Source organism: Syngnathus leptorhynchus, chromosome 9 (genome assembly GCF_054491065.1).
Source record: "Syngnathus leptorhynchus isolate UIUO chromosome 9, UIUO_Slep, whole genome shotgun sequence".
Classification (NCBI taxonomy): Eukaryota; Metazoa; Chordata; class Actinopteri; order Syngnathiformes; family Syngnathidae; genus Syngnathus; species Syngnathus leptorhynchus.
In genome coordinates, this window is record NC_141203.1 from 5,309,324 (window position 1) to 5,328,625 (window position 19,302).

At 42.3% G+C, this 19,302-nt stretch overlaps 2 protein-coding genes and 2 long non-coding RNA genes across 7 annotated transcripts; 2 read left to right on the plus strand and 2 right to left on the minus strand.

The window, feature by feature from the left end:
* Positions 1–402: 402 nt before the first annotated feature.
* Positions 403–3,354, minus strand: LOC147050762 (uncharacterized). The gene is made up of 8 exons (XM_085920629.1): positions 3,005–3,354; positions 2,793–2,911; positions 2,113–2,173; positions 1,970–2,037; positions 1,781–1,883; positions 1,148–1,266; positions 931–1,079; positions 403–682 (listed from the first exon to the last, which is right to left on the minus strand). The coding sequence occupies exons 1-8, from the start codon at positions 3,063–3,065 to the stop codon at positions 574–576; spliced, it is 789 nt and encodes a 262-aa protein (XP_085776755.1). The 5' UTR covers positions 3,066–3,354; the 3' UTR covers positions 403–573.
* On the plus strand, positions 2,809–5,324 carry LOC147050763 (uncharacterized). The gene is made up of 2 exons (XR_015067272.1): positions 2,809–3,578; positions 5,116–5,324. It is a non-coding gene; the product is annotated as an uncharacterized LOC147050763 (long non-coding RNA).
* med14 (mediator complex subunit 14) lies at positions 3,683–17,623 on the minus strand. Of its 4 annotated transcripts, none has more exons than XM_085920625.1 (29): positions 17,193–17,623; positions 15,784–15,810; positions 15,594–15,699; positions 15,339–15,512; positions 14,820–14,949; positions 14,618–14,746; positions 14,444–14,551; positions 13,835–13,967; positions 13,046–13,196; positions 12,857–12,968; positions 12,530–12,655; positions 12,381–12,459; positions 12,025–12,184; positions 11,737–11,931; positions 11,220–11,354; positions 11,050–11,126; positions 10,592–10,752; positions 10,364–10,510; positions 9,935–10,179; positions 9,153–9,422; positions 8,697–8,940; positions 8,233–8,355; positions 7,837–8,040; positions 6,878–7,116; positions 6,622–6,801; positions 6,085–6,192; positions 5,405–5,530; positions 5,135–5,324; positions 3,683–4,749 (listed from the first exon to the last, which is right to left on the minus strand). In XM_085920625.1, exons 1-29 carry the CDS (start codon positions 17,366–17,368, stop codon positions 4,676–4,678), a joined length of 4,329 nt encoding a protein of 1,442 aa, XP_085776751.1. In that variant the 5' UTR covers positions 17,369–17,623; the 3' UTR covers positions 3,683–4,675. The 4 variants fall into 4 exon arrangements, with proteins under 4 accessions (XP_085776751.1, XP_085776754.1, XP_085776752.1 ...); XM_085920628.1 differs by lacking the exon at positions 17,193–17,623 and adding an exon at positions 16,780–17,186 and having other exon boundaries at positions 3,684–4,749; XM_085920626.1 differs by having other exon boundaries at positions 3,690–4,749; positions 7,864–8,040; positions 17,193–17,622.
* Positions 16,785–18,588, plus strand: LOC147050765 (uncharacterized). The gene is made up of 3 exons (XR_015067271.1): positions 16,785–17,025; positions 17,133–18,467; positions 18,528–18,588. It is a non-coding gene; the product is annotated as an uncharacterized LOC147050765 (long non-coding RNA).
* The last annotated feature ends 714 nt before the right edge of the window (positions 18,589–19,302 follow it).

Sequence of the window (19,302 nt, forward strand, 5' to 3'; positions counted from 1 at the left end):
GGTTCTTCATTGGCTGAAATGCTGAACCGGAATTATGTGATTGGATTTTCCCCATACGTCAATCTATCTAGAGTTCCTCCCCTTAACCCCCCCTTAACCGATTGGTCCATGCCGTGCTGCATTCAGGTACCGCTGTAAAGGGTGGTTAATCACTTCTCCCTTTCTTTACTTGACGTCCGTGGGAATCTCCGTTGGGAAAATTATTTTTTTAGGTTTATAAAAAAAAAAAATACTTCCATAAATAGGATAGCAGATAGACGGGCGGATGAACGGACGGATAGAACAGACAGACAGACAGACAGACAGACAGACAGACAGACAGACAGACAGACAGACAGACAGATAGACAGACAGACAGACAGACAGAATCCAATACCACACATGACAAGCTAATATGTGCATTTAAATTTATTGTCTCAGGTATAAAAAGCATTCTTAACAAGGAGACAATTGGTGCAAGATTCAGACAAATTTTATAATGGATTTTACAAACCCACCGTTGAGTCTAATGGCGTAGCACCGTGTGAGTCCTTAAAAAAAACTAAGTCCACTGGGGGTAGTGGTCACACAACATCAAGACACAAACTGGGACATGAAGGTCATGGCCTGGTCAAGGTCATCAGTGAGCTCCTCCGGTAGCAACAACACTGTTGATGTCAGTTTCTGAGTAATGTCTAATATCCTACACAGGGGGGGAAAGGTCATTTGTATAATATCTTCATGTTATTTCATACATACCATAAGAAATATTTAATAAAATATAATGAAAATAAAAATACCCCAACCAAAAAAAAAAAAAACACATTATCAATGAAAAAAATTGGAGGGGTAAAAAAAATTTTGCATCCTATATTCTCATATACAGTATGACCCTCATGGGACCCGTGGGACATTTTGCTCCTCTGTTTTACATGATACACATGAACTCACCAGTGGATAAAATGAGCAGCCAGCTGAGGCTCATGCCTGGAGCCTTCTTTATCCACCACCAGAGATGCTTTCATCTCCTTAAAATTGGCCTCAATGTTCTTCTTTGTCTCGGAGAAGATGTCGACGCCATGGAAGGAACTGACTACTTGCTGTGGGGAAAAAAGTCACTTTTTTATAAGCAAGCCACTCAAAAAGAAAAGAAAGCATGTGATCTTACGTATATAACAGAGAGCTGGTGGGCGATATATTTGTGACTTCCCAGGTGCCTGATGTCCTCCTCCAACTGCTGACTCAGCACAAGCAGCTGATTCAGTTTGGCAATGTGGGAGAAATAATCTGCAAAGGAAGAATCTTCTTGCAGTTACTTTGTCCATTTTGATGGTGCTTCAAAGCATGCATACACAATTTATGAAGAATATGACATTACAATTACACAAATAGGTGTGAGCATTTGTGTGATTCGATTTAATTTGATTATAAATTTTGTGCAAAGGCCCTCAGGTACGCTTGACAAATGAACACCACAAAATTATGAAGCTTTTTTGCCTATGCCTTCTAATGCGGGCGGAGCATCGCATCTCAGTTTTGGTGATTCCGTGTAGAAGTCAAAAGTTGGCGGCAAAGCACTACCTTTGACTAAATACAAATCCTCAACTCATTTCAACATAGTTCTTGGGCAACAAGATGCATAGGTTTGTGTGTATTTTAATAAATAACAAAAGATTCATGATGACAATTTGGGATGAATAATTTCTAAATCTGGTGGTCAATTGTGCAACAGTTCAATAATGGAATCCTTCATACATTTCACACAATATGTACATACGTATGATAGAAAGCAAATCCTCACCGTCCATTGGTGGCCTCTCTAGCATGTCCACCGGGCTGCCTTGAATGAGGAACACCTCCACACGTGGAAACATTGCAGACAAACCCACCATGTCCAGGTAGTCCTATGAAGGGAATATATCAACTTTCTTAAACACTTTTTTTTATGTTTGCCCACCCCTGTTTTGCAGCCATGTGCAAGACATGATACCTCCAGTTGTGGCATAGGCTTTGGTAGATGTTCAAGGCACTGCAGCATCTGGTCGAGAATCTCCGATCCTGGAGGTTGACAGCAGAAACACATTGAAATACAACACAATAGTCACATACTGCACAATAGGGTGGCACATTGACCTTGGGTTTGGAAGGTGTCTGACTCCTCTGGGCTACAGCCTTGTCTTAACTGCTCCTGAAACTGTCACGGAAATGGAAAAACAAACAAACATGAATCCGACATGTGACTTGGAGAAGAACATAAAAACTGTAGAAAATAATCAACCATTACTTTTTCATTGACATAATCAGATTGGTTTTGAATAAAAATACAGCCACACATAGAAAAAAAAAATGCTTAGAAATGTACAAAATATTTTAATGTCCAAACAGGCTTTCAATATTACCAGGGATATACTTTTTATTGTATGAACATTTAAATCTTCAAAATGTTTACGTGTAAGGCATCATTTTTATTGTTTAGACTCGGCTTATTGTTTTTACATTTGAATACCTTGCCTACCGGCTAGCACAGCTCCCTCATAGTTTTGAGGTTCAGGGTCCAAAGCCTCTGCATGCATTCCTACATTCCAAAAACATTTACTGGTATGTTACATTAATAAAATCATTAACTCGGTGTGAATATGAATGGCTGCTCATATTTATGCTCGTCTGAGAAACAATTTCAAAATTTATTTTAGAAGAACTATGCCGATTTCTGAAGTGACTATTGCCCCCCTGGACCTGGGCTAGCACCGTCCCTGCCTCAGCTAACTACTACCAACAATGATGCGTTCATGAAAGCTCGGGTGCGCCTCTACCTCTTGTATCTGCGCCCTGATGAGGAGGTCCAGCTGCCCGCAGAGACACAGCATCTCCACAGCCACCTGCTCTGGACTCAGGTGGAACGGCATCAGGGGTCTCTTTACCTGTAGCTCCACTAAGCGCATACACATGAGCAACGCATAGTTATAATACAACTCATGTTACAATAAAGTAAATGGATTTTTTAAAAAAGCTAGCATTGACTCACCTTTAAACGTCTCATGGTAGACACTCGGTTGACAAAGAGGCTCAGATAAGCATCCTGCCATATTAAAAATCACTTTGGTGACGGTAAATAAAGAAAGAAAGAACTAAGAAGGAGCGACTAGTTTAAACATGTTTGAAGCAGCGATAGCCCGTTCGTGTGGGCGGGCGTCGGTCAAAAGAGAGTCGCGATAACTATTTGGGCAAAATGTCTTATTTTTTGGTTTCACAGGTGATGTTTAGGGGTTCTATTTGAGCAGTTGGTCGGATGGATACATCGTAGCGACCACCCCCCACAACATACGCCCTGCTTCCAGTGCCAGCCGTGCAGCCGCAGTCAGTGGGGGCCGTGAACGCCCCTCCTCGCTTACAATGACGTAATCTTTAGCGAAAAGGCTTTGATTTCTATTTTATTTTCAGTATTTTATTAACACTAAGGAGTACAGTATATGGATGTTTTTTTTTTTCTATCATGGAGTTTCCTAAACAAATGAATTGATAATTCAGAACCGTTGCAGTAAAGTGGAGAATGTGGAGCAGTGTACTGTACTGCCCGCCGGACTGTGAATTCATATTTAGTAAGCAGTTGTCCTGTAATTGTATAATTCTTTTTTCTTTCTTGAAGATGGTTAACACTTAATTGATAATTCTTATTCCATTTACTATATCCTCATAAGTTTGTCAGCGGTATTGCACATAAGAAAACAATGCTAGTAAAATGGTCAATTTTATATATGTATAAAATTGCTTTATTTAAAATACTTAGCCTTCATAAAACATGAATTGTACAATTCAAAATGAAAAGTACTTAATGAAAATAAACCCACTGTTTCCACTCCTGTTGATTTATATACACTTGCTAAAATATATACATGTCTATATGTAGAAAAAAAGGATGCCATTGTGTTGTTGTTCAACTCAGATTAATTGTTATTAAGGCTCTTCGATGGAAGGCCCACCCCAGTTTGGTTTATTAAATAGCAGAACGTCCATGGAAGGGAAAAATCCTTCAATCATTAGAAACAGATTAAAAAAAAACATCACGTAAGGACAGCTGCAGCAAAGTGGAAACCAAAGAGTCACAAGTTTCAATCCATACTTTTTACAATAGTACTAAAATAAATGTGTTATTTGGGCTCTAGCAGTGGAAGACCCTCCTTGATTTGCTTTATTAAATAGCAAAATTATACAGAACGTATTAAATCCTTCCATCTTTATCAACTACAGCGGGCTTATAAAGCGTGTCACAATTGAAGGTGAAATGAAATGCAGACAGCACTTTAAACAAAAGACTAAGAAATCTCATGATACTACATCAGAATGGAATAATATAAAACAACAAATGAGACTCACACTCAAATATACAGCAATATACATTTTTTTGTAAACAAACTTAGTTTCAATAGATAATATTCTGTTTACAAGTTCCCCCACGAAGGCAAAAATATTAGTGATATTAAAAATATACCTCATCTGGTAATTTAAACCAGTAACAACCACCAGCACTTTGTGGCTCACTGTGGTTTAAACTGGGCTCCATGACAGGAACTGCACATCATGTTAACACCCAATGAGACACCACAGCCGTTCAATGCGGGCATTGTCATTGTAAAGGTAGCAATTAATTCACTGTCAGGGTATCAAAACTGATATCCTATTGTCTTTTGGTGGTTGTTCACTGTCGCGTGCCGGGCGGCAAGGTGAGGTTGGCCATCAGCTCATGGACAGATGCAAATATGGTGCACTCCCCTGGACAGGAAAAAGAAACACATGTTAAAAAAAAATAAAAAAAAAAATAAAATAAAAAAACAACACAAGAGCCTGATTTACCATGCAGGTCAAAATCAGGACCTACAGTAGGTACTGTATTAAAAAACACAGTATGAATTATATTGATTTCAGTATAAAATATCAATGCATCATTTTGATCCAATTCAGAAATACTGTTTGACCTTATTACGCACAACTCAATAGTATCAGCTGTTCAAGAAAGTTATATTCAAAAGTGCACATACGACTACATTTTTTGTTTATTGTGGTTTTTAAAAAATGCATAAAATTCATTGTTATGGTGGGTTTTATGAAATAATTTGCTTTGAAATGCTGCATTTTTAGGATTGAGAGGCGGTCTCACCCTGTCTGGCAGGGTGCATCTCATTGAACCGCTTCAGGATGTTTGAAACCATGAGCGCCGCCGCCCCGGACGAGCTGTGCTGCCGAGGGATGTCAGCCTGCTGGGTGAGCCCCGACGCCATGTCGTACACGATGGGGACAATAATGCTTATGGGCTCCTGCGGCACGGGCACACGCTGTGTCAGCTGCAACTGTGGAGGGTGCAAAAAAAAAAAAACAGCGTTAGGGTTTGAATGATGCATGCTGAACGCTTGCAATGACTTGAACTTACAAAAAACAGCATCTTGGACTTGAGTACCACGGCGATGGTTCCAGGTGGAGCAATGGGGGGAGCGCTGGGAGGTATGGTCAGGCAGAATTGGACGTTCCACTTCAGCTGGCCGGCTTGGTCGGGGAACTGCAAGAGAATGATCACGTTTACAAAATGGTAGCGCGCCGATTAATTGTCAAACAGTGGTACATATACTAATATTGGTATACGGGCTTCCCTGGTCCATGGAAGAGTCACTAAATGAAATGTTCAAATGTTCTGTTGCTGTTTTACATCCAGGATTGGGGTTGGAGGTACATAATTGTTTTTAACTTGTGATTGTACATTGTAATTATTTTAACTTGTACAATACATTTACATTTAATCTTTTGGAACTGTTTGTTTTGAAACGTTTTTGAAACGTTTAGATTTTTCTTTAAAGGGAAAGTCAAATTTTCTTTCAAATATGTTCTATGTACTCCCATTAAAAACATGATTCAGATTAATACTGTGTTTGTGGCATGTCTACTGAGTATGAAAAATCCACCCGTTTTCATCCATCTTAAAGAAGGGGCTGCTATTTTGCCACCTGCTTAGTTAACCTTCACGGCTCACTTGTTTTCTGGGTTTGGTCATGTGATCTTCACACGCTTTATACACTTTTAAGTTTACAATTTCTTCAAATTGCAGGAACAACCAACCAGTTCGAGCTTCATGATGCGGACACAGTCCCTGAGGATGTGCGTGGGTGCCCCTAAAAGCTTCGTGAAGGCATTCAAAGTGTTGTACTTGAAAGGGGGGCCAGCAACCTTGAAAAGAGGACAAGACATGAAGCATCATTAAACCGGCCTTTGCAGTATGAACTTTGACCAGACACACTGTAGTCAGGACCACAAATCTCCTTTGTGTGTCTGCAACTTCCTGACTGCGTTTTTTGTTAGGGCAAACAGAATCTTTTTTTTTTTTTAATGATTAGTATACATTATTCCAGGAGTGTTCCCCTTTAAAATTCTGTCAGAATTAACAATGAAAGAATAAAAGGGAATCACAATTTAACATATCGGTCACATAGCGTAATTTTTTTTTTTTATAATTATGGAAAACAAGAAAAAAAAAAATTTAGAACACAATATTTTTTTATTAGTAAAATCATAGCTGGCAAGTGGTACCATTATCAGCTGCAAATTTGCCTCTCTGCATTTGCGAGAACATCGATAGAAGAACCACCGAGTGCATACCCGTGTCTCAAAGAACTTTTCCAACACTTGAAGTTCCTCCTGGGACCACGGACCTGCATTCTCCGGAGTGACCTTGAGTTGCAAGGTCTGGTAGTTCTTTGGATTAAGAGCCACGCGACACTTGAGCACATCCGTTTTGAACATTATCACACCAGGCTCGTTGGAGTTCACGATGGATAGCTGCATAGGGTGCAAACAGTAAGTGGAGGCATAGAAAAAATATACTCCCAATTTGCTGAGTCGTCAAGCAGCTCACATTGGCTTCCTGATGAATGATTCGCTGTAGGTGTCGTCTCATGATGACCGAACCTAGGAAGCGCTCTAGCGGTGAGCAGAGGTAGCTGCCCGCCAGGCCCGGCACTAGACATGGGGTGGGCGAGGGGAGCAGAAGCACGTGCAGGGCATTGTGGGTGAGGATAGTTGGGATGGAGGCGGCCCAGGGACGCTGAGGTAGCTTGCGAGGTGGAGGCATACTGGTTGGCATGATTTGGGAACCTACATGAAAAAATCCAAAGGTTTACACACAAGCTGGCAACATTGGCAACATTTTCACCAGTGAGATGATTTTCAGTGAAACTACAGTGAAAATGCCTAAGCTGAACACAAATCATAATATTTTCACATGATAAATTATTATTATTATCATCATCATGATCAGACAGGTCACATTCTGTGGTGGCTTCACAAAAAATGCCCAAAAAAGCTTTTAGATGCTCATGATTTGAAGTCTCGCAAGATTTGCTGATGTTTGTTTGACTTTTCAGTCATTCTATGTATTTTGCTGGAACTCTTAATTGTTTAACTTTTTGGCATTCCATTTTAAAAGTCTGCTGTACCAACTTAAAAGAAAGATTTAACACATCTGTAAGCTGTCAAGCATGAGCTCAAGTAACTGGTGGTCTTGTAAAAATGGATTATAACCCCATTCGAGCTATTGAAAAACCTTCCAAAGAAACTTCCTAAAACCGCTCACCAAATAAGGAAATTGAAGGACAGGGTATCGAGACATAAAGAGGGAACAAGAAATTGAATTACTCCTAAATATTAAATATGAACGTTTATAAAAAATTGTCCAACAAATGTTCCTGAGATAAAACCGCATAGCATGACACAAAAATAGTTAAAGCCCCCCCCCCTTCCCATTCTGTTTTCTGACACAATTTGGAAAACAGTTTACTTTTTAAAAATGCACAGATATATAGCAAGTTCATGTACATGTGGTGATTGGAGAGAGGTATTTACTAGTTCCAGCACGCGGAGAGTGAGGGTCAGGAATTGGCGAGTGCAGCGACGGGTTCCCGGGGGACATGCCGTGGATCCTCGCCCCTGGAGATGGACCTGAGACCTGGGGAGAGCCTGGCCACTGGCCCCTGTGGCTTGGAGACACCATGGCGTAGGGAGAGCTGGGGTCCAGAGCACCTGGTGTGAGGGAGAGTGACAATTTTGATACACACAAAAATAAACAAAGACAAAAGAGTAAATACACAACCCTGTGTGCCTGCTCTTTTGAGGTCATGTGTTATTGTCCCGCACGCAACCTAAACAAACAGCTCGGGAAGGGAAGTTGGTGTTCAGGCAGCTTCGAGGCCTCCAGAACCGTGCCCGTCTTACCGTGCGGGCTGGCAAAGCTTGTCTGACCCATGGCTATGCCCAGAGAAGATGGAGACGGGGTGGGGCCGAAAGGAGAGGGGGCCCTCAACGCTCCACTAGGGGAGCCAGAGGCATGGATGTTCCCTGCACATACATACACCACATCTCGTCAAGACTGAGCAGCTCGGTCACTCAGTACTCACTCACACACAGACTCTTTCAACCTCAAGTGCACATGCTAAACCTGGGCAGCACGGTTGGCGAGCTGAGATGGCGCAACATGGAGGGGGCAGGACTTCAGCTGTGTGCGTATTTGAAAAATGTGGTTTAAAAAAAAAAAGAGAGATGTAAATAAAATGACTGCTCCTTCTCCATGAAATGGACTTGCTCAAGGAGGTCAGCATGGTGAGGACACTACATGGCAGGCCGAAGAAGCTCGCATGAAGCAAACAATATCCACTGGCATATTTTTACCCATATATTACCTGGTGATTGCGTGGGCATCATGGATGGTGAAGGCGTGACGTTGGCGTGGTAGTTTGGTGGCGGCGACGTCAGCGGCGGGTATACGCTGCCGCCAGCGCCCCTCATAGTTTGCGGTTGAGTCTGCAGCTGGCTCACGAGCGTGTCCATCATGTCTACGCCCACTGGCGACGGCGGGTTGTCATCTTCATTAACCGAACGCCTGCGGGCGTCCTGGTTGCTGTCTACGAACATGCTCAAAAATGTCTGGAAAGAGAATATTTAGGAACACTGTAACTTGGTCCTTAATCAATCAATCAATCAAGTCAAGTTTATATAGCCCTAAATCACAAGCAGTCTCAAAGGGCTCTGTCCTCTGCATTTAACCCATCCCCATGTGATTTTGATCCATCCCCTGGGGGAGAGGGGAGCAGTGATAATACAATACAAATTCATCCGAATAACTCCACGAGACTTACTTTGAGTCCAGGAGCCGGGGAAAAGCCCTCCACAATTTTGGTATTGTCAAAGAGACTGTACGCTCCGTCCCTGATGGCCACCACACCGCGACTGCGGCAGTAGATGTCGATGCAGTAAATGTTGCGAAAGGCCAGGCGGATATGTGTAGGCGACTGGGGCAATATAGAAAAGCACTGGTAGGCAGTGTTGGTGCGCTGGGTCAGACCCAGCATTGGCACGGTCGGTAGTTTGTTGATGGCATTCAAAGGGGCCTGCGTGTCGTAAAGCACCTGGAAGAAGAAAACAAGCACAACATCTATGTTCTCTAAAGGAAATTAATTATCGGAATGGAGCAATTTAATTTATTTCTATAGGTATTTCTATAGTGTCTGGTATTTTCTTTTAATGGTGATGAGAGATCATCATCATCTTGACAAGAGATCTCAATGTCTTTGAGAATTTTGCTTGGCACAAGCCTTTGTCACTAAAATCTGCTGCATCAGAGCCATAACTGAAGATTTACCTAGATTTAAATTTTATACAGAAACATACAAAGGTGGATACACCTGTAATCAGGAGCTCATGCAGCAACACTGCAAATCAGATAATTACATGACATCCGCCCCATTGATGTGACGTAAAAATAAAATACTTGGGCGCACCATCACAGGGCAAGAGAAGTGAGTGCGATTTTAGGATTAAAACAACGACTTTGTCCTTCAACGATGTTTATACAGAATAAACACGGGAAAAAATTGAAGAAATGTCAGCTGGAGACAGTACATGCTGCCTGCGTGTTTACCTGCAACAGCTGAATGACATTGGGATTCTTGTTGAACATCTCCTGCAGCTGGTGAAGGATGATGTTGTGGCAGTTTGAGCAGCCTGAGTTGGGCCCCACCGTGCCGAGGGCTAGATGGAAGCGATGGCTGTTGGAATTCCACTGGATGGTGACGGAGCTTCCTTTGGTGGTTCCGTAGCACAGCACCAGCTTACGGAAGTTGTACAGCCGCACTTCCGAAAACAGGCCGAGGTACGACGGCAACTCTGGGACATCACAACAACGACATAGTCTATTGAATTGCAGATGCGAACTAACTTTATGAAACATACTATACAATGCTCTTACACAGGATTTGTTACAAACGTGTAACGGATTGTGTAGGCCCTTAGGGGTTCCGCTGTAGAATTAAATTCAAAATGGTGGTCCGATCATAAAGGCCACTGGTACCTGGCAGTGCCCGTGAGAAGTGAAGCACACACTGGTACAGCTGACTGATGGCGCTCCAGTCATTGAGAAACATTTCAACCACTTTGCGCCCACCCACAGGCTCTGACAAGGGGTTCTCATAGGTGAGGTACACGTGCCGTGTGGAGGCTGCCAAAGACAAGATTTTAGGTCAGTGTAAAGTGTGCAAATAACACAGGGGAGGGAACAAAAGCAGACTGTGCTCCGTACATTGCTCTTTGCTGTTAGTGCTGTTGAGGGGGCAGTTGGCCAGCACTAGCTCGGCCACCCATGTCCGGTTGTTCCTGCCTTGCAGACGGAAAGTGCAGTCTAGGAGGGAACGCTCCAAAGCTCTTCTGGTCTCCTCGCCCACACCTTTGCAAGGAGGGATCCTACAAGAACATGACATTTATGTTTGTGTGTGATAACTCAACTGTACAATATCCTAGATATGGGCTTAGACTCCATAGAATACAATGCATCGTAATTCATAGAGCCCATATCACAACAGCTGTAGCTGTGACAAAGCACTTTACATATACTGTAACATAAAACATAGAAGAATAATATAAGACGCTCCTTTTACTTCATCTATGTGGAGTTTTTGGAGCCCAAAAATCAAATCTGTGACTTTTCAAATGTGCGTGGGATTATTAGATACACGTGTGCTTATAATGGGGTCTTATTACTTAAGTAGCCGGATGGCGTGACTGCTGCCGTCTCCTTCCACTTGCACACCCTGGTTGGGAATTTCCATGTTGGACAGCTACAACACAACAGACAAAATGGGCGCCGCCAGCAAAAGTGAGTTGAAATGGAATGGAGGAATCATTTGAGCTGTCAAGTCACTGTGACTCACTTCCGTTCTCAGGCCAACAAAAGGCATGTTGGTGTCACACATGGCCACTAGGTGTGCCAACTCCTTGTTGAAGGCACTCATCTCTCCAGACCTCTTGGGCTTCTTTGGCTCCGTTTCTGCCTGCTCTCCAGTCATCTACAGAGACATTGACGGGAAATCTAGAATTATGACTATAGCAACACAATATTATAACATAAAACATTTGTATTCCTACCAATGTTTTATTGTTTTATAATCGATGACTTCTGATCTCCTTTAAACTAGGGTACCCTTTTGTACTTCTCAGTGGTTCTTCTGTTGCACTTGTGGCAGTTAATGTTTGAAACAATGTATTCTGCCATTAGATCGTATAATTCATGTAAAATGTCCATGACTTTACCCAAAACGTCAGATCATATTTTCTTTTTGAACAACTTTTCAATGACCTGGAAATTATTATTTTTTTTACTCACAATGGAAAATAGAGTACCTACTGGGATACAGCAAAAACAAATAGGAAGTGGCTGCCAATGCTGACCTTTCTCTTGGAGACAGCCCGGTGCGTTCGCGTCAATGTGGTGTCTTGGACGAGGTGCTCAAGGTTTGGCTTGAAATGCTGCAGGAGCTGTGCGCACATGGGCCCGTCATCACCTTCTAGCTGAGTCACGAACAGGAAGGAGTACTTGTACTGCAACGCTGTCGGGTTGCTCGGTAAATCAACCATTTCCACCACCTAAGCACCAAGACAGAAAGAATCAACCATGTAGAAAATGGAGTGAGATGTCCGACGCTTATTGCTATTGTGTGATGGAAGAGATAGACTAACAATGTAGTACTGCGGGAGACGTGTGAGCTTGATGAAGAGCTTGTTCTTGCTCAATTTTCCCACAGGGTGTGTAGCAGCGTTGGAAAGATGAAGGACATCAGTACACACGGTGGGAAGGTGCTTCACTGAGTGCCTACAGCGTTGTTCACCCAGCCAGAATCTATCCACAATGGCAGGGGGAAAAAAAAAAGGCTTAATCACATCTCTAACACTTTCTTGCTCAGACTTGTCATGTTGTCATGACAGCTACTCTGGCCATCTTACCGAGCCAGAATCATCAAAAAACATCAATGAAGTTTCACTGTTCTCTTTCAGCTGCAGATATTCACTGCCTGCTCTTTGACAGGCAGACTTACCGGAGTTGTTGGAGCCACGAGAGGATGCGCTTTGTGTCGTCATTGATAGTCTTCTCAATGTCGTCCAGCATTGATTGATCTAAGGGAAGAAAGCACCGTCGTTTCAGAACCACAGATAAATGTAACAGATTCGAACGGCTTCCACTCACCTAATCCATACAGCATGGGCTGCAACATGCCAGAATGTAAATCGACAAAGATATGGAGGCACTCTGAGCGACCGCACGGCTCCAGTATGGGAATGACGAGAGTTGGTAGAGCGGTTTCAATGAATGCTGAAGTTGAGAGACAAAAGAACACAGTCATTCTTTTCTGACAATAAGGCTATGAATTTAATAAATGTTGCAACAAAAGAGTAACAGGTGTGCAGCCATTTTGTTACATTTAGTTTTAGGTGGCTTCAGTGTTAGAAGACACGCTTTTCCCGAGAGGATGCATAAGAAGTTTACGTGGTTGACTTTATGAGAAATACATACAGCTGTCACAAGGATTGTTGCCTTTCAGAATGGCTTTCAGCTCAAGCAACTTCTGGTGGGAGCGTGCGTGAACACTGTCGATCAAAAGCTTCTCCACGGACAAATGGTCAATCTATAAAGTTGGAGGAAGGCAAAAGTTATTCATTTCTGACACAGACAAACTGTAAACTTTGGACTAGTGTAACTCACTTTCATTGCTCTCTCCATCAATTTGGAGTCACACGCAGGTAGAGGGGGCTCGTGGGAGATCTGCAGCGGCTTCGATCCATCTGATTCATCAATCTTGATGGTGACTTTATGTACAGAAGCCGTACCCGTTTTCCTACCAAGCACCTGTTGGCTGCGGATAACCAAAGAACCCATGATTAAGTTTTGGTTTGAGACGCTTTGTTGGTGCGCCGCATAGACAACAAATTCAGGGTGTTGAAATCAAGGTTATGATAGTTAACAAAAATTAACAAAATAACCAAAATAACCTTGAAAAAATGTTCACCCACGAAACAAAATGACGATTATAAAAAAGGCATAATCATTTTTTGTGTTGTGACTTTCGACTTAATCACACTTAGTTTCTTTTGATATATTCTCTATCGTGACGTATTTTGATTTATATATTACATGACTGTCATTTTTCCTTCACAAATAAACAAGCAACAAAAAACTGGTAGGTTTTGGAGGGAGCTGGAAAGAATTAGTGGCATTTCTATCAACTTCAAAAGGGAAAGTTGATTTATATGATTTGAGATACTAGAGTGGTCATACAACTTAGTCAACTCACCACTGCCACTCAGCCACTTATTCGTTGTTTGCTATCTATTTATTTATTCATTTGTTTATTTTAGCCTTTTTTTTTTGGGCAGTGGCAAGGTCCCTAGGAAAATAAATGGAAGCCTGAGGTATTCAATCAAAGACTCTTTTTAGGTATTACGTAGTATGTGATCACCCGAGTGTTCATGGCAAGGCTATTTAAAGGCTTACTTCCAGACAGAGAGGGTGAGGTATTTTGCTGGCATGTATCTCTCCTCCTGCACCAGGTCCCCCCAGCGCTCCCTGATTAGCATTAAGGTCTGCGAGTGGAGAACCTCCAGCTGCAGCGAAAGACAGAAGGAGTCTGGAGACAGAGCAGTTAAAGAAGACACGTGTGGGGAAAGAACCAAGTGCTCATTAAGTATCACACTCATTTCTCCCATCAGCATTCAACATGCACTCGGGCACGTATCCTTCGTCACAGCACCGGTAAAAAGAAGCGTTTGTTCGCCACACAGGCTGCTCTTTGAAGTGTTGGGATGCACTGCTCGCGCTGGTGCAGGAAAGGCAAAGCGGAGATACACTGATTAGCATTATTTAGCACAAGCATGCGGTACACTAAAAGCAAAATAAAGCACCTCTATTTGTTCTAACGCATTTAAAATGTGTTTGGCTAATTAATGCTTGCTGCATGTGACCAACAAACAAGCTGGCTTGGTTCTACTTTCCCTATTCTTGAGTAAGAATTAGATGGAGACTGACGACTAACATTTCCGCTGCAAAGGTATCAAGTAGTGACACACAAATGCTTGCAAGCACACACAAACAACAAAAGGATACGCAAACAGTTGTACATGTCCTGTAGCGGTTTCTCATCTGCACACAGGCGTGCTTGCACCAGCTCGTGAATATAGTTCACCTGTAGGCTGTGCACCAAGGCTCGGCCATCTGTTTTAAGAAGATGAAAAAATAAGAACTTGCAAAAGACAACACCTTCCATCACTTCATCCTTACCCCCAGTTTCCTTATCCTCCACCAGAATCTCCAACTTTAGCAGCCTCCAGGGAATATCTGGGTCATCGCCCATCACCGTCAGCGTGGCCTCAAATTCTCCCTCCACTCGAAACTTCACACGGCCATTAGCTGCATGTGCAAACGCGTGTGTAAAAGAATAATCAAAGCAGCTAAACACGCTGACATGATTAAGGATGCTTACCAACTGTAAGGTTGGCTAACTGGGGGGGCAAGTCTGTGGTGACGAGGCGGTGTCGCAGGATCTGATTCAGCTGGTTCAGGGTGGTCACTTTCTCAACTTTAGTGATAGGGTCAGGCGGAATGATTTTATCCTATGCAAAAAAAAAAAGACCAGCGTAAGATGATTACTGTCTTACTTTGTTGAAAGTCATACAATTGGATGCATGACGATAGCTGGACACTAGAAGACGGGATCAGACCTGGTCAACGTCTGGCCTATGGGTAACATATGGCCCATCCGGTTTGTAACTGGTCCTCACAGAGACCATAAAGTCAAATGTGGAGGATGCGGTGCTTTTATTTTCAAAGTTGTGCTTTTATTTTATGTGCACACGTATGGATCTTCGTACAAGGGAGGTAGACAGAAAAAAAAAAGAAACTAGAAACAGATCATCAATGAAGTTGTCATTGATTAGCAAAACTCTCCTCAGAGAAAAAAAACTTACTTTGAGCCACGCTGAAAGCAGAATTGCTGACTTACTCGTATGCAGGTGGGCAAGCGTGGGTAGGAGCCCGTTGTGAGGACGTCAATGGCGAAGGGGATGGCAAAGCTGGGCAGGCGTGCATGCACCAGGGCATCTCGGGCGAGTGATGCTAGTCGGTCCGCTGTGTCCACAAACAAGATGGTCTGCTGATCCAAGAAGCTGGAAATCATCTGTCACCATGGATATCCCAAGTTTCAAAGTGAAAATTGCGCAATATCACGAATAGATGTTTATTCTTTACGTAAACTTACAGCACATTTCTCCACCTTCCCCGCGTTGCTTGCCCACTTTACCAGGGCCAAGAGGCGCACAAATAGCTGCCGGGTACGACTCGCAAATTGGACAATCTCGATTTTCCTTGAATTAAAGTCTTAATTATACGATTATATGAACATAAACACGTGACACGTTGAGTAAGTGAAGTAAAAACACTCAACATACCTCTCCATGTCTGTTTTCCTTGGAAGCCTAAAAGACATTAGAACTGTATTAGATCCAACGTACTATATTGTTTTGATAAGTATTCAACTTGCTTATTATTGAGAGAAACCTATGGCAAACACAATCATCTTCAGACACAACATTAGGTACACTTGTTTAATCTAAAGAGATCTGATGTAAGATTCGAGAATGTAAAATCAAAGATTCTAAAATTTATTTAAAAGGCCAAAGATGTGCATTAATGCAGATGTGCAATTTGTGGCGTTTTACTTTTGCGAGGTCCACCCAACTCAGGGCTAGGGGGGGGGGGGGGGGGGTCGTTGGCCCATCTCAGTACTGCATGTGAAGGGATAGGAGGTTAGGTTTACATACATAGATGACTTACTTTAAAAAAAAAATATATATATATGGACGTGATACGACGTTGGGCTGTAGCAGAATATTTGGTACACAAAGAAGTGTGTCTCATGTTATGTTTAAATGACAAAATGCATTCTTCTGTACATGATTCTTGGAAAGTCACTGTCCCACCACTGGTAAGTTAATCATGTTGTCCTATTACCCGCTGGCACCATGTTTATGCAACTTTCGCTCATCCGATCATATGCCTTGCTTAGAAGCCCATTAACTGTGACAAACTGTATTTGTGGTTGACTGGAAATTCTGCATTCAGCAAAACCTCACTTGGGTGAATGGTAAAGGAGACAGTAAAACAGCACCCGTGGGAAATTGCCAAGTTCACAAGACCGTAATCTGCGAGCTTGATTTAGAGAAATGGCAGAAGTCTTTTTGTAGACATAACAGTCCTCACAGAGCCAGCGAGAGGACAGGTATTGTTTTGGTCAGTTTTTTTTTTTTTTTAAATATTCGTGTATATTATATCATATTTGTATGAATAAATGTATAACATATTTATTTAGGTTTTTTTCAGGTTCTACTTCACTCACGTCACACCGTTCTTTGGCTCCTCAATACAACATGCAGGAAGCCGCTTACCTGTTTTCCGGGTTCAGTCACGTGATCTTCCACCTCGCAAGCCAGTTTAAAGCTAGCTGGCTTTATGGGGACTGGTTAAAGGAATAATCGCATTGCTAATGTAGTTTGTGTTACTACTGATAATTAACACATGAATACTTTTGAATATCATTCTTTCGAACCACATTAGATGTGAGCAGGTGTACCTAATGAAGTGATCGGTGGGTGTCCACTTCTCGTAGTCATGATAGATGGTGATGTTTGGAGGTAACCCCAGCCCCTTCCCTTATTAAGTTAGTTGTTTTGGGTTGGAATTTACGATGAACACTTTTAAAGATTAAATCAACTGTGTGTGTATATGTGTGTATGCACAGGGCAAACATCCCGGCTAGCCTAGCCTAGCTTTTGAGGCCTTCATTGCTTCATCTACTTACAGCTCCGCCAGCAGGGTGATTTCATGGTAGGTTCTCTGCAGAAGGAAGTCAATTAGCAGACTCAGCCGTATCCCATGTGTAGCCATGGCTCCCGGTGCCGGTGGCTGGGGCCCCGAGACGACCGGGCCCCCGAGTGGCACCAGCTGCCCGTCAGCGCCGATCTGCACTGGAGCCATTTTACAATGACGATAGCGACGAGTTAGCTAGCGACGAGGCTCGACCGGCGCTAAAATGCGGGACTGTCGGCTTGTGGTGGCCAATATCCAGGAGGAAAGTGTTAAGCCGCGGGCTAACTACATCTCTCTCATTGGACGAGTTGAGTTATTTCAACGGAAGTGTCTCTAACAGGCACTTTAACCTGGGAACGCGGTTGGGGAATATATTCAATGCTGCTCGGCCGCCATCTTTGCTGAGGGAGCTCATTTGTAAGTAGGCTGGTGAATGAGAAAACCCAAACAAGAGTCTCGGGGAGTAGGAGTTAGAGTCCAGTGACAGTATATTCTATGCTAGTTTGCAACCAATTAGATATTGCGATGGTTGATTTTTTTTTTTGGGGGGGCGCAATAATTTTTTATAGCTTGTGTTTTTTTTTATAAAATTCTGTAACGTTTTGAATGAAAACAAAATGGAAAATTATTACACAATTGACAAAAACCATTACGATAACCATTCACGCCTGACGACAATTCTTTAAGTAACTACATATTTTCAGAATGTGAGAGGAAACTGGGGTAGCCAGAGAAAAGCAATGCAAGCGTGGGAGAACATGCAAACTCCACACAGGAAGGCTGGAGCACAGATACAAACCCATGACCTTTGAACTTTCTGTAACTGTATCACCTCAAGAATAAAAAGGCTATATCGTAATAATAATAATTCAGAATTTTGATTTTATTATGTGACTATGAGTAATAGGGTAATGTTGGTTCTGCGATCAGCAGGCGACCAACCCCAGGTGTATTCTGCCTCTCCCTTGCCTGAAGTCACCTGGGATAGAGTCCACGCAGTTTCAAAATGGATTATATTTCAAAAATGTATTTAGTAAACTTTATCTCGGCAAGTGAGTACAGACTCCTGCAATGCTGACCGACCTTGCTGCAGACTGCAGAGTAAAACAAGGCAAAATATCTGCAAAACACAAAGACATGGTGAACAACAAATGATCAAGGGAGCTGGGATCATCTTGATGGCACGGCCGCACCATCCATGTCACTCCAAGATGAGTTTGAAAAACAAGCAAGTGTAGTCCTTCAACAGCTGATAATTCTTCCATAGGTGAGCAGCAGAAAGATTGGTTCAAATGTTCTCATCTTATTTAGTTGCCTCTCGTTTCAGTGTCCCTTTTAGTGCCAACTCTTCATTCCTCCTGCGGAATGCACTTGGCTTCACGTGGTCCAGCTCCCCGTATCCGTACCATAGTAGACAGTCCAGTAGCACCAACATTCTCCGCCCAACAAAAATAAAAAAATAAAAACTAGGCAAAAATGATAGTTAACTCATTCACTGCCAACCATCCCTGTTACAATGCTTATTTTGTATTTATACTAATTCCTGATTAATATATTTGGCCTTTTGGACACAATTTTTTTTTTAAACTTGTCTTTTTTTTTTTTTATTTGGTCATGTTTTCAATGAAAACAAAATGGTAAATTATTACACAATTGACACAGAAGAACAACCATAACCATTTGGTGTCTCTCAGATGGCCGTTATGACCAAACAATAGAAATGTGTAATCACCTCATATTATTACTTATACGCAACATATTGGTACAGTTTAAAAATTAAACTGATGAAAAGTGTTCAGATTTTTTTGTTGCATTTCAAAGGGTAACTGGTAACAACACACTTGCATTTCCCACTGTCATTGAAGGTGAGGACAAGTGGCAAATTTGGTATTTTAACAAAACAAAAACAAAAAACATGAAGCTGGAGCACATGATTTGTTTTTACAGGCCAAATGATGTGGTGGGCAGGATCTGGCCCCCAGTCCTTGAGTTTGACACCACCTGGGTTGTAAGTGAAAGAACACAAAGCAACTATGTTACGGTGCAGCTTTTGTTTCTTAATAAGAGCCTTGAAAATTGAGCAAGAAGACCAAAGCCACATC